The sequence below is a fragment of the Dipteris shenzhenensis genome, chromosome 23, assembly GCF_047967505.1.
Source record: "Dipteris shenzhenensis isolate YYH24624 ecotype China chromosome 23, Dip_SZ_1.0, whole genome shotgun sequence".
NCBI classification, from domain to species: domain Eukaryota; kingdom Viridiplantae; phylum Streptophyta; class Polypodiopsida; order Gleicheniales; family Dipteridaceae; genus Dipteris; species Dipteris shenzhenensis.
In genome coordinates, this window is record NC_141618.1 from 49,920,423 (window position 1) to 49,933,056 (window position 12,634).

Here is a 12,634-nt window from a genome sequence, read left to right on the forward strand (position 1 = left end):
TTGATGTCAAGTCTTTTAGTTTTGGAAGCTTGAAGTAAACGGTAGAGGGCACGTAGTTCAGTGTTTTCTACCTCTAGTGGAAATGAATCTGCATAGTCGTCTGGTTGCGTCATGCCATCCTCTGTATGTGTGGTACTGCGAGAATCTTGAAGTTGTTGAACTTTCTGGACCAAGTCGGAGATGCTGTCCTGAAGCTGGGAAATTTGAAGTTGCAGTAATGTTTTGCCTTGTATGTTGACTTCAGGGGTCTTTTTTGGACTTGAGTCTTTGATCTATGGAGAGGCTTCACGCGAGCGTTGCGACATATGGGAGATCCCTGTGAGAAAAGCACGAACTTGCACTCTAGTTTGTACCATTCCTGAAAGAGGATTCGGGCTGCTCCCTGAGGTTGCTCATGTTGGAGGGGGTAGGCGAGGCAGGATGGAAGTCTGGTAAAGGAGGTCTTGTCTGAGGTAACACTGGTGATGCCGAAAGTGGTGTTACTGCTCGTGAGAGGACAGGAGTAGGTTGCAGAGTCCACGGATTTGAGAAGGGATAAGGAGCTGCTGTTGGAAGTGGAGGATATCCAAGAGGAGGAGTGCCTTCGGAGTGTAAATACTGTCATGGGGAAGGTACAACCTGTATAGGAGGATATTTGGGAGCTGAAGGAGGTGGAGAGTACACAGGAGATGCCGAAGGTGAGGGGTAAAATTCTCTCCAAAGATGGACAGCAAACTCTTGAGGAATATCGGGTTCTGGGTATCTTCGTGTCTCGTGGAAACACAACCTGTACTGTGTTGAGGAAGTAATGTAACTGAGGTGCCTCACACAGAAGGTATAGGATGTGGTCCAAATCACTAGGAGGGCACGTGACACAGAAGATCCATGATGCAATAGCTCCGAAATGGGTTGGTTGTGCAATCTGAACACGATATTGTGTGGTAGATAATGCCTGAGGTGTCCTTGAAATGCCGGGTGAATTACCAGGGGTTTCCATGCTTTAAGGAAGCGTCTTTCATTTGCTGTAATTTGATAATGACAAGAGAATCCTTAGAAGTAGAATGGAAAGACTCCACCTGGCATGTAGCGCCACAAAGGGGCAGGTTGTCTATGGCGCAACAGGCTGCAAGGTACCCAATTTTGGATCGCGATAGGGGCTGGCGCACCAGGCTGCTGATGTCAGGAAAGACTGGCGAAACAGAAGGGGGGGAGGCAGGCTGTCAATGGCGAAAGCTGGTTGTAGGCTGGATCGCAGCAGAAATGGCGGGCTTCCAAGGCTGCAGGTTGATTTGTGGCAGAAAAGGCCGGCTGGCTCTGTTTTCACGCTGCAGGCTGGCAGGAAACAAGGCCTAAAAACTGGCGAGGCTAAGACTACACATGGCGAGTGGAGCAGGGCAGCGAAATGGCTAAGGGCTGCGCAGGTAGGCTGAGCGAAATGACGAAAATCTGCATGGGCGTTGAAAAGGTGCGCCCTTTTTTCATTTGGGCTGCCTACGTTGGGTGGTTGTCCCAAAAATTAAAGGGTGGGTTTAGTTGACCCTTGGGTAATCTAGGGTAGACCTAAGGTTTGGGGTTGGGTTTTTCTTTTTAACCCCTCTAGGTACCCTTTTTATAGTGAAAACTTTGTGACAATCCTGGCAATCACTCCTAGACCCTCTTGTTGTTGCTCTGACACCAATTGTAGAAAAGCAGGAGAGATGGAAAAGATTTCTTAAGCATGGGAGAGCCAAATTGATGGACTATAGCAGATTGACACAAACTGGCAAAGTAGTGTATTGCAAACTAAAACAACATTAGCATAAGTCGATTGTGTCTCATGACTATCTCCTCAGGTCTACAGACCTTGTTGGAACTCACAAGAAGAGACCGATCAACATTATGTGGAGGAACTTGACCAAAAAGCTAATGTGCATGTTTAGAATCTGTAAAACTACAACTAAAGCAAATCGATCTGCTCTCTATAGTAAAAGCGTCACCATGAAGTAGATGGATGCCTGCTACTAGAACCACCCCATCATTGGCTCCTAGGATTGCTCCAGATCAATTCTCTTGGTGACCACCTTACAAGGCCAACCAGGCACTGCAAGGTGTTACAATCAAAGTTCCACGTGTCAATTGCATGGAAGAACAAAATCGTCGTAGGCAATATCCTGAGAGTGCTCTCAACGGAAGCAAGAACAGAAGAGGGAGAGAGAGAAATAGAGAGCCACACAAGTTTTGGTGGGTGTAGAACACCCTAATCTTCTTTTTCATTCATTTATATATGTGTTTGAGTATTGTACATAACCGGGGTAAAGGCACAGTGACCTTTAATCCCCACAACCTCCCACTTAAAGGACAATGTGCCTTTAAGGGAGAACAACCAGTGAGCATACTATCCAATGCCCATCAATACACGACAATACTCAAACCGCAGACTAGGTAGACTCTTTGTCAGCATATCTGTAGGGTTATCATCTGTATGAACCTTGACAAGCTCTATGCGCTTGTCCTCAAGTACCTCTCTGATGAAATGGTACCTGACCTCAATGTGTTTGGTCTTTGCATGAAAGACCGGATTCCGTGTTAGCTGAATAGCACTCATGGAATCACTATGCAATGTCGGTACACCTGTATGAATCCCCAAATCTCCCACTAGCCGATCAAGCCATATAGCCTCCTTGCAACCCTCTGTGGCTGCAACATACTCAACCTCTGTGGTAGACAAAGCAACGCACTTCTATGCGTGAGACATCCACGACACTGCACCACCTGCAAAGGTGAACACATAACCAGAAGTGGATCTCCTACTATCCACATGCCCTGCATAGTCTGAATTTGTGTACTCAAGTACACGCATGTCTCCTCTACCAAAGCAGATGCACATCTCCTTGGTACCCTTCATGTACCTCATGATGCACTTAACTGCCTCCCAATGCCTCTTTCCTGGATTAGCCATATACCGGCTAACAACTCCCACTGCAAATGCAATGTTTGGTCTAGTAGCTATCATAGCATACATAAGACTCCCAACTGCTGATGCATAAGGAACCTTGGCCATCATGGCCCTTTCCTCGTCTAATTTGGGACTATCTGTATGACTTAGTTTCACATATGGAGGCAATGGAGTACTCACTGCCTTCCCCCCCTCCATATTGAAATGCTGCAATACTTTTGTAACATACTCTTTTTGTGAAAGCCAAAGGAGTTTCCTACTCCGATCACGCGTGATGCGCATACCAAGAATATGACCTGCAAATCCCAAATCCTTCATATCAAAGGCCTCATGCAACTTGGCCTTTAATGCATCTAGCTCATAAGTATTCTTGCTAGCCAATAGCATATCATCCACATATAGTGCCAAGACTATCAGGCTATTATCCTTAGCTCTTTTAGTATAGAGGCAGTGAGCGATTTTACTCCTTCTAAAACCCTGGGACCGAATGAAAGCATCAAACTTCTGATACCATTCTCTAGGTGCTTGCTTAAGACCATAGAGACTCTTCTTCAGCTTGCAAACTAAATGCTCTTTGCCCTTTTCTTCAAAGCCTTCCGGCTGCACCATGTAAATTTCCTCATGCAAATCCCCATGCAAGAAAGCTGTCTTGACATCCATCTGCATAAGCTCCATATCCTCTGATGCCACTAGTCCAAGCATGCATCTAAGTGTGGTCATCTTCACAACCGGAGAGAATATCTCATCAAAGTCCACACCCTTCTCTTGCTTGAACCCTTTAGCGACCAAACGGGCCTTGTACCTAGGCATATCATCACCTGTGACCTTCATTTTGTAGACCCATTTACATGGCAATGCTTTCTTTCCATGTGGTAAAGAAACCAAGTCCCAAGTCTTATTCTTCATAAGTGAACTCATCTTTGATTGCATAGCATACTCCCACTTGCGTTGATCCTCGCGCATCATAGCCTCTCCGTAGCAAGAAGGCTCCCCGGAATCAGTAAGCATCACATAGTCTACCCTTGGAACAAACTTATCAAGTGGTCTAGACACTCTAGATGATCTTCTCAAGGGCATTTTAGCTTGCTGTCCCATCTGCATATCAGCCACATTTGGCTCATCATTTCCACCAATAGATGATCCATCATCTACCCTTGATTGTATACATGTGGGAGTATTTGGTGGTACCATTTCTTGCACATTTAGTGCATGGACAGTTTGCTGTCTATCAACATATGTGGGTGCATTCACATCCTGGAAAGTGATCCTCCTTATTTCCACATCCCTCATGAATGCGTTATGCATCTTCTTCTCATTGAAGACTACATCATGGCTGCGTATGATCTTCTTTGCTTCTGGATCCCAGAGACGATAGCCCATCTCTCCACTTTTACCATAACCCAGAAAGATGCATTTCCTAGACTTAGGATCTAGCTTCCTTCGAAGCTTTTTTGGCACATGTGCATATGTCTCACACCCAAATATACACAAATGAGAGTAAGAGGGCTTCTTGCCACTCCATGCCTCTTCAAGAATACCACCATCCAAACTCTTAATAGGTGATCTATTGATCACATGCACTGCAGTCTTCATTGCCTCAGCCCAAAAACCACCAGAAAGACTTGCATTGGAAAGCATGCATTGCAACCTTTCTTGAATGGTACGGTTCATCTTTTCTGCAACTGGATTTTTCTCTGGAGTACGAGGGGATGTGAGCTCTCTCTTAATCCCACGTGTATCATAGAAATGCTGAAAGTCATGAGAGAGATACTCTCCACCATTATCAGTCCGTAGGCATTTAAGCGTTCTACTTGACTGATTCTCAACCAAGGCCAGCCATTTCTGAAATACTTGGAACACATCACTCTTCCGAGCTATAGCATAAGCCCACACTTTCCTAGTTGCATCATCAATGAATGTCACATAGTATTCAACCTCGCCTAATGACCGTGTAGGCATGGGACCACATACGTCTGAATGCACCAAATCAAGCTTTTCAAACTCTTTCTTTCCCCTTCTTTTATGGGCTGATTTAGTCTGCTTCCCATAGAGACAGTGCTCACAAAATTCAAATTCGGAGAAACTCAAATGCGGTACATAACCCAAACGGCATAAGAGTTTCATTCCATTCTGGCTCATGTGTCCCAACCTACAATGCCACAAAGAAGTGCCTGGCTGCTCGGTTATTGTAACAACACGATCAAATACCCCTGATACATGTAAGGGATACAAAGTCCCACACTTGGCACCCCTGGCCAAAAGCATAGAGCCCTTTTGAATTTTCCAACTCTGAAAGCCAAAAGTGGTGTGAAAACCAGCATCATCTAGCTGATCCACTGAAATAAGACTCTTGGTTAACTTAGGCACATGTCTCACATGTTACAAAATAAATGCAGACCCATTTGCAAAAGAAAACTTTGTCACCTACTCCCACTATGTCACATGCATAGTCATTTCCAAGATGCACACAACCTGTCTTTCCACTGTCATAAGTGGAGAACCATTCCCTATGGGGAGTAACATGGAATGAAGCACCAGAATCCAAAATCCAATCCTGGGAATATGCATCATCTGAAGTGGTAAGCAACTCTGCAGATAAACTAGACATGAAGAGAACATCATTGTCACTATCATGTGTGACTGCATTGATCTCCTCGATCTTCACTTTTTCTTTGTCCTCCCTTGGACTCTCTTCCTTTCGATTTGCACCCCAATTTGCATTCTTTTTCTTATCCTTTTGCTCTCTTTTTAGCTTGTAGCAATCCTTTTTCATATGGCCCTTCTTGCCACAGTGGTAACACTCAATGTTCCGTGCCCTGGATTTGCTACGAGACTTTCCTCTTTCTTGGGACTTCCCCCTGAACTGTGATCTGTCCCTTTGCACATTTAAGGTTGCATCCTGCTTATTGCCGTCCATAGACTTCCGTCTAATCTCCTTGGTCAACAAGCTACCCACAACATCATCAAATTTCAGTACTCCACCAGGTGCAGAGTTACTGACAGCTGTACGGAAGGTATCCCATGAGGATGGCAATGAACATAAGAGAAATATTGCCTTAGTCTCTGCATCAAAATTCATCTTCTGAGTGTGAAGCTGGTTGAAAATAATATTGAATTCATTCAAGTGAGAAGCAATGGAGACCCCTTCCTTCATCTGCAGCTCAAACAACCTCTTCATGAGGTAAACTTTATTAGAGGCAGTTTCCTTTTCATAAGTGGCACAGAGTTTCTTCCACAAATCTTCCGTAGTCTGCTCATTTACTACTGTGAAATTAACTGACTTTGCAAGATGAAGTCTAATAGTAGACTTTGCTAATGCATCCAACATATTCCAATTATCCTCAGACATATTTGCAGGCTTAGCTTCAATCCCTGCCAAGGGTTTAATCTGCTTCTTTTGAATAAGCACATCCCTTATCTGTTCTTTCCACAAAGAAAAGTTTGTCCCATCAAACTTTTTAATGTTGAAAAACTCCTTTTCAGACATGGAAGAGGATGCCATAATGCAAATAAAACAAAATCCCAAATGCTAGTGCATACGAGAGAGAATCACACCAAATACCAGGTGCACCCAAATGTGTGCCACAATAGAGTGAAATATCACCGAAACTCATGTCTCAAAGCATCTGACTCATGTGCATATACTATACATCCATATGAGCAAATCTGGCCCAAAAGAAAATGCCAACTGCAATGGCAATCCAAAATGCCAATAAGTGCCAAATGACTCAAGCACAAACACCGTCCATTGGCATATGCATTAATAATATCTCATCCAAGAGAGCATAGCACTATCAGTGCATCACCTGCAATGTGTCAAAGCTGTCCCTCAGCATAAAATAGCATCCATGTGCAAAGCGTCCATAAAAATAGTATCCCACAAGGCAATTTGGGCCTATAAGCGCATCCAATAAGGACCGCAATGCATTCAAATGGCTTATAAATCATCCACTGCAACCAAATGCACACCACGAATGAGCGCACACTGCTCAAACTGCAACCAGAGTGATTTGCATAAGGTATGCTCAAGAAATCATGGTCCCACGGTAATGACCGCTACTAAAAATAGAACTTGAGATGCCTCAAAACATGGGCGCTATTACATAATCGAACTTGGCAAGAAAATCTGCAAATATCTCTCTTCTGTCGGAACTCCAAAATCCCAACTGATGAGTGAGAAATGGGAGTCAACACTTATCCACTGCCATGTGGCATAAATCTAAGATTTCAAAACCTTAGAATGAAAAATGCATAATAGAGAGACGAAATCGAATACACAGAGATCTACAACTCTTAAAATCCTCCACCGAATCGCGCAAGAACTGATAGGTAGGGGTATTTGGACGTGCGGAACGCAATGGGACAGACGGTTTTGGAAACCGTGGTCTCAATCACTGGGTCCAACACATGGGCTGAAAAACGTTTTTTGAAACAGAGCTGTTTGTAAACTCCACCGGAGTGCGAATGATGAGCAACATAGAAGTTTTAGGATCTCCTGAGTCCACCGGAACTGACAGATCTGCAAATGGTTGCTCCAAACTTGAGTTCCAACACCCGGACAGAAAAACGTAGGAACTGACACAGTGAGTCAGAAATCCAATGAAATGACCCCAGATTCAAGAATGAAGGTGTTTCTAAGCTCCTGAAGTGAAGTGGATACTAAAAGCAAGCAATAGTTGCCTCTACAAGTCAATATGGAGTCTCTGTCATCGAACGGAACAGGGAAAAGCTCAAAAAACGACTTTTTCTTTGAAACCACTTAACAGGCTCTCAAAACCACTTCGCAAAGCCAAAGTGACTTTTCCAAAGGTTCCTCCAAGGTCTCTGCACACTCGGATGCAAGTAAAGTCACCCACAAAGCTTCCCACAGAGCTTCTCCTTCCTCCCACAGAGCTGCTGAGCTTCAAGCATTCACGCACGCTTAGCTAGATTACCCGGGCTTTGATACCAGTTGAGAGTGCTCTCAATAGAAGCAAGAACAGAAGAGGGAGAGAGAGAAACAGAGAGCCACACAAGTTTTGGTGGGTGCAGAACACCCTAATCTTCTTTTTCATTCATTTATATATGTGTTTGAGTATTGTACATAACCGGGGTAAAGGCACAGTGACCTTTAACCTCCACATATCCAACAAATGTAACTCTAATAGGGTTAGTCTTCTATTGTGTATGCCCTCTGTTGCCTTTTCTATTCTAACATGGTATCAGAGCCTTGATGGTAGTTCACAAGTAGTGTGATCTTTGAAGGAAAGGACCTTGGGAAGGACGACCTTTTTTCATTCCTCTGCCCATTTTTTCCCTTTACCCATTCCTTTACCCTTGTCGTCAATCAGCGTTAGCTGTCGTCTGCATCGTCTCGTCCACATAGCCCTCGTCGTCAATGTCAGCATAGTCGTCAATTGTCATCGTCAACGTCAACGTAGCCCATCTCGTACCGTAGTGTATCCCACCGTAGTCTCTTCGTCAGCGTAGCCTCATCGTCAGCGTAGCCTCGTTGTCAGCTTCAGTGTATCCCTATCTCTTATCCCGTATCGCGTACCGTATTTCAGCAACAAACAGCTCCGGTCAGCGCTCTTAGCCCCCGCCTAGACTCTCAGCACTCTACCTAGCCTCTCAACAATCCACCTAGCAATTCGATACAGAAGCGCCAGTACCAGCAAACTAACCCTGAACTGGGCTGAAAGCCCTGGCCTATTTCGGGGGTTAGTTAGCTTGGGGTCGTGTAGATATGGCCAGTATGGAGTGGCGTAGCCTCTCCTCGAAATCCAAATCCCCACTCCTCCTTTCTACACCAGCGACTCCAACTAATCGAATACAGTACTCCACAGGTGCAGCTAAGACGCCTTCCCCATATACTCAAACATATTATAAAGGAGGTTTAAATCAGCCTATCATTGGTCATGATGAGCAGATTTTTTATTTACAGCTAGAGGTTTGTGACTTAAAGATGCAATTGGTAGCAGCTGTGACAGCTAAACTTCAGTTTTTCGAACTGCCTGGCAAGCAGGCAATCATAGATGAAATTGTGAAGGCATGTAAGGCTTCCCTACCCACTCAACTAGTATCCACAGTGAAAGACTTCATTCACACTGAAGTATAAATAATCAAGAAGGAAGTCAGTGTGGAAGTTGAGTAAAATTGACATTCAAGAAGAGATTAAGGAGCATGAAGCCAGACGTGCAAGGACTTCCTGAAAAGTGGTAGAAGGATGAGGACTCTTTTAGTGAAACTTTAGCACAGGTCAAAGCAGCCAGGCCCAACATTGAATGGAATGATGATGATGATGATGAAGAGGTAGCAACTAACATCAAACATTCCAAAGGACATGCTATCATCACTTTCAAGTCACGTAAACTATGAGCCAAGATTCTCCGCCAATCACATAAGCTGAAAGGGACAAAGGTATGGATAGCTGAGAAGCTCACACGAGCTCAACTGAAGAACAAGTGACTGAATAAGGTTAGATCTGCAAGGAAGGATGGAAAATGGGCAGTCTACCGTGGAGGCATAGCAATTCAAATCCAAACCAAAAGACTCTCAGTCTTAAACTACTGTATGGCCAAAAATATGCTTTATTACATGTAGTTACTCTAAATAAATGGAGCTGCTTTTGCACTCTATGGGGAGCTGCCATGTGCCCTCCCTAAGATGATGTATTAGTTGGTTCTGTGCTGTCCCATAGACCTGTTGGTCTCCCGTGGACATTAATAGACTTTCTTTCTTTTCTTTTTGTCTTTCTTTCTTTCTTTCTTTTTGGGATTAGCTTCTACATCTGAAGGACTAGTGCCCTTGTGAGAAGAAGGGTGACTCAGATTTAGGTAGGTGTACAACATTTCTGTCTCTATCTCTTTTAGTTTGTTGTCATGGTAGTGAGATGTCCTATTCCTAACTTTGGGGAGACGGGCATGTTGGATGGGATAAATCACCCATTGTGGAAGATGAATGTCTAGAACCATCCGGTGTTGAGGTTGACATGGGAGATTATGAGTGGAGTTTATGCCTCAGTAGACCATGAGTTCATCAATGACGACTACGGCTATGGTTATTGTACTGGCAAATCTTGTTTTAGTGAGAGATTGGCTGCTTGATGCAGAGGCCTTGGCCATTATTATTGGCACCACAGTGGATGTGGTACTCCCTCACATTCTAATGGCAAACACTTCCTTTGTTGTGTGGACCACATTGAGGAACTTGTACGAGACGAACAATAATGTGAGGATGGTTGACCTTGAGATGGAGCTCTACGGCATGAGCATGGATGCAGGAGATACAATACAGGAGCACATCAATGGGAGATCTAGGTGGACGAGCCACTTGGATTCCATTTCTCGAAATGGTTGTGTGGTTGCAGACGTTGTCAAAGGAAGGATGGGTTGAAACAGGCCTTGAGTGAGGGGGACAGCTCGAGGATGTTGCCAATTTGATTGCTTCAGATCACTGGCGGGAACGTGGCTGAAGTTGGTGGTGCCATCTGGTGCTACCAAAGATAGACCTGTGTACCAAGGTGGTTTGCTAATGCGGGGACAGTGGACAGCAAACTCATACAGAAAACAATGAAGATGGGGCTGTCACATGGGCAGCGAATAGGCTGCCATGTGGGCAGCACACAGGAGCTTACCTAGATGTCATTGGAGGATGCATGGAATGTTTCAGGAGCTGAGTGAAGGCGCAGCCACCTGGAGCAATTTGGAGCATCTGCAAGTCTGTGTGAATATCCTGGAGCAGATAGGGCCAGGCGTGATAGCTCGGGATGATGTGGAACCAGCATGCAGGCACCTCTGTCTGGGGCAGTAGGGAGGGCTGCAGCATGCAGTACGGGGCTATACCATGGCTGGAACAGAGCCAGCAGAGAGGTTGCAGGCACCTCTGTCTGGGGCAGTAGGGAGGGCTGCAGCATGCAGTACGGGGCTATACCATGGCTGGAACAGAGCCAGCAGAGAAGTGAAATGACCTGGGCAGATGTGCGACTCCAGGGCGGCAGATCAGGGTCAGAAAGAGACCTGAAATGGTTGCTATTGGAGCAAAGAATAGCCTGGGCCAGTGGCTGGATGCCACGTGGCCTGGCCTGGTCAGATCCAACAAACCATGCACGACCCCATAGACTGAGGGGTCTGGGGCGGTTGGTTTGGGGGGACATTGGCCCTATAAAAGGAGCCACTTCTGGGCTGATTACTTAACCAGTTTGTGAGAAGTTTGAAGCAGCACCTCAGCCGAGATTTGGCCTTCATTCAGGAGGATTTTGAACAGGAAAGCAAGAGGCTGAATGCAGCAGAAAAAGCTCAAAGGTCTTCACCAATTGGCTGCCCTAATAGCAGCAATGAAGATAGGATCAAAGAGGGAGCTTGTGCCTCACTGTTGGCTGCATTTCCGAGCAGCAAGGAGGTCAAGATTTCAGGGGAAGCACTGCTTTATTTGTGGGGAGATAGAGGAAAGGATGAAAGATTGATGGAGTTTTTGCTTCAGCTGTCACATGGCGGTGTATACCTTTGTCAGTAATGCAGATGTCAATAATGTTGTTCTATGTTTTAGATATTAATGTTGCTATGATGTTCCTTTTGGTACCTATTGTTGTATGTTGTGTACCTTAGCTTTTAATGCATTTATTTCAGTGTTGTATTGTATCTGTATGTGTGCGCGTGTATGTTTTGGGATTAGATCCTTTTCAAGGAATTGTAGCCATTGCGATTCTGTTTATGTTTATTATACTTTCAGGTACTCAGATGGACTAAAACCAGTAAAAGTATTAGATACAGTACCAATTGAGACACTCATGATGAACCGAGGACTTCCAGTGAAGGTAGTCTGATTTTGTCAAACAATGTATGCCCTTGTTTTGCATTGATGACGTGTGTTTTCTTTTAATGTTTTTGCATGTCATGCTTGAACAGGTATGGGGCAGTGATCATTTGGCTATAGCCTGTGAATTGGCGTTCATCCCACGGCAAACAGAATTGGCAGACAAGCCTGATACATAATTACGACTTCTCTTGCTATATCTGATCAAAGAGTCAGCTTCTTTTTTTTTCCCAAAGAAATTGTTTGCCTGAAGCTGCAACTGTGGTGTGCTGGCTGGCTTGTACCCCCCTGCAGAAAAAACAGAGAGGGGAAGGGGGGAGGGGGGATGTGGTTGGGTGTACAAACAATAATTGCTAGAAGGTGTCTTTGAGATGCATGAGCTCTTAACTCGATGTTTGACAATGTTGATTTTGTAAGGGAGCCGTGCACTAAGGGCAATCATAAAGTGGAGCTAATGGATTTTTAGGAGAAAGTCTATGTGTCCATGACCAATTGTCTTGCCTGGCGATCAATTTAGAGGCAGTCCTGGAATCACAGTTGTCCCGTTCTGGAAAGCAGTCTTTTCTGCTTTGGAGGGAACAACGTTTGGAGGTAGTTATGCATGCATATCCGGAACTGGTGAAATTCGCAAACCAAAGAAGCACTCTCTGCACCCCCCTTTCCCCAATTTCCCCTCATTTTTTTTCCCCAAATCTTTTTATCTTTCTTCTTTAACTTTTGCAGATGAAGATGATCCATGCCATTGTGAGTGGTAGAGGACGTTTTTGTTCACTCTCTTCTCTTATATTTTTTCCACACAAGCTTCATTATAGTACCTGAATTCTGGCTGTTACAACGATTGCTTCAACCTTCGGAATATGTTTCTATGGATCAGAATTTCTAATTTTCGGCTCATGAAATGTTAGTTTGAACATATTGCATCCATCG

At 44.6% G+C, this 12,634-nt stretch overlaps 1 protein-coding gene across 3 annotated transcripts in view; it reads left to right on the plus strand.

Moving 5' to 3' along the window:
- The window catches only part of LOC147887491 (carbon catabolite repressor protein 4 homolog 5-like), a 41,732-nt gene extending 29,231 nt beyond the window's left edge, over positions 1-12,501 (plus strand). For 2 of the 3 annotated variants that reach the window (XM_087394784.1, XM_087394785.1), the window contains 2 exons: positions 11,624-11,708; positions 11,800-12,383. In XM_087394784.1, coding sequence (XP_087250910.1) covers positions 11,624-11,708; positions 11,800-11,886 — 172 coding nt within the window. In that variant the 3' untranslated portion in view covers positions 11,887-12,383. Of the gene's footprint in view, positions 1-11,623; positions 11,709-11,799; positions 12,384-12,430 lie in introns of those variants that run through there. The other variant, XR_015543232.1, reaches the window with a different exon arrangement.
- Positions 12,502-12,634: the final 133 nt, after the last annotated feature.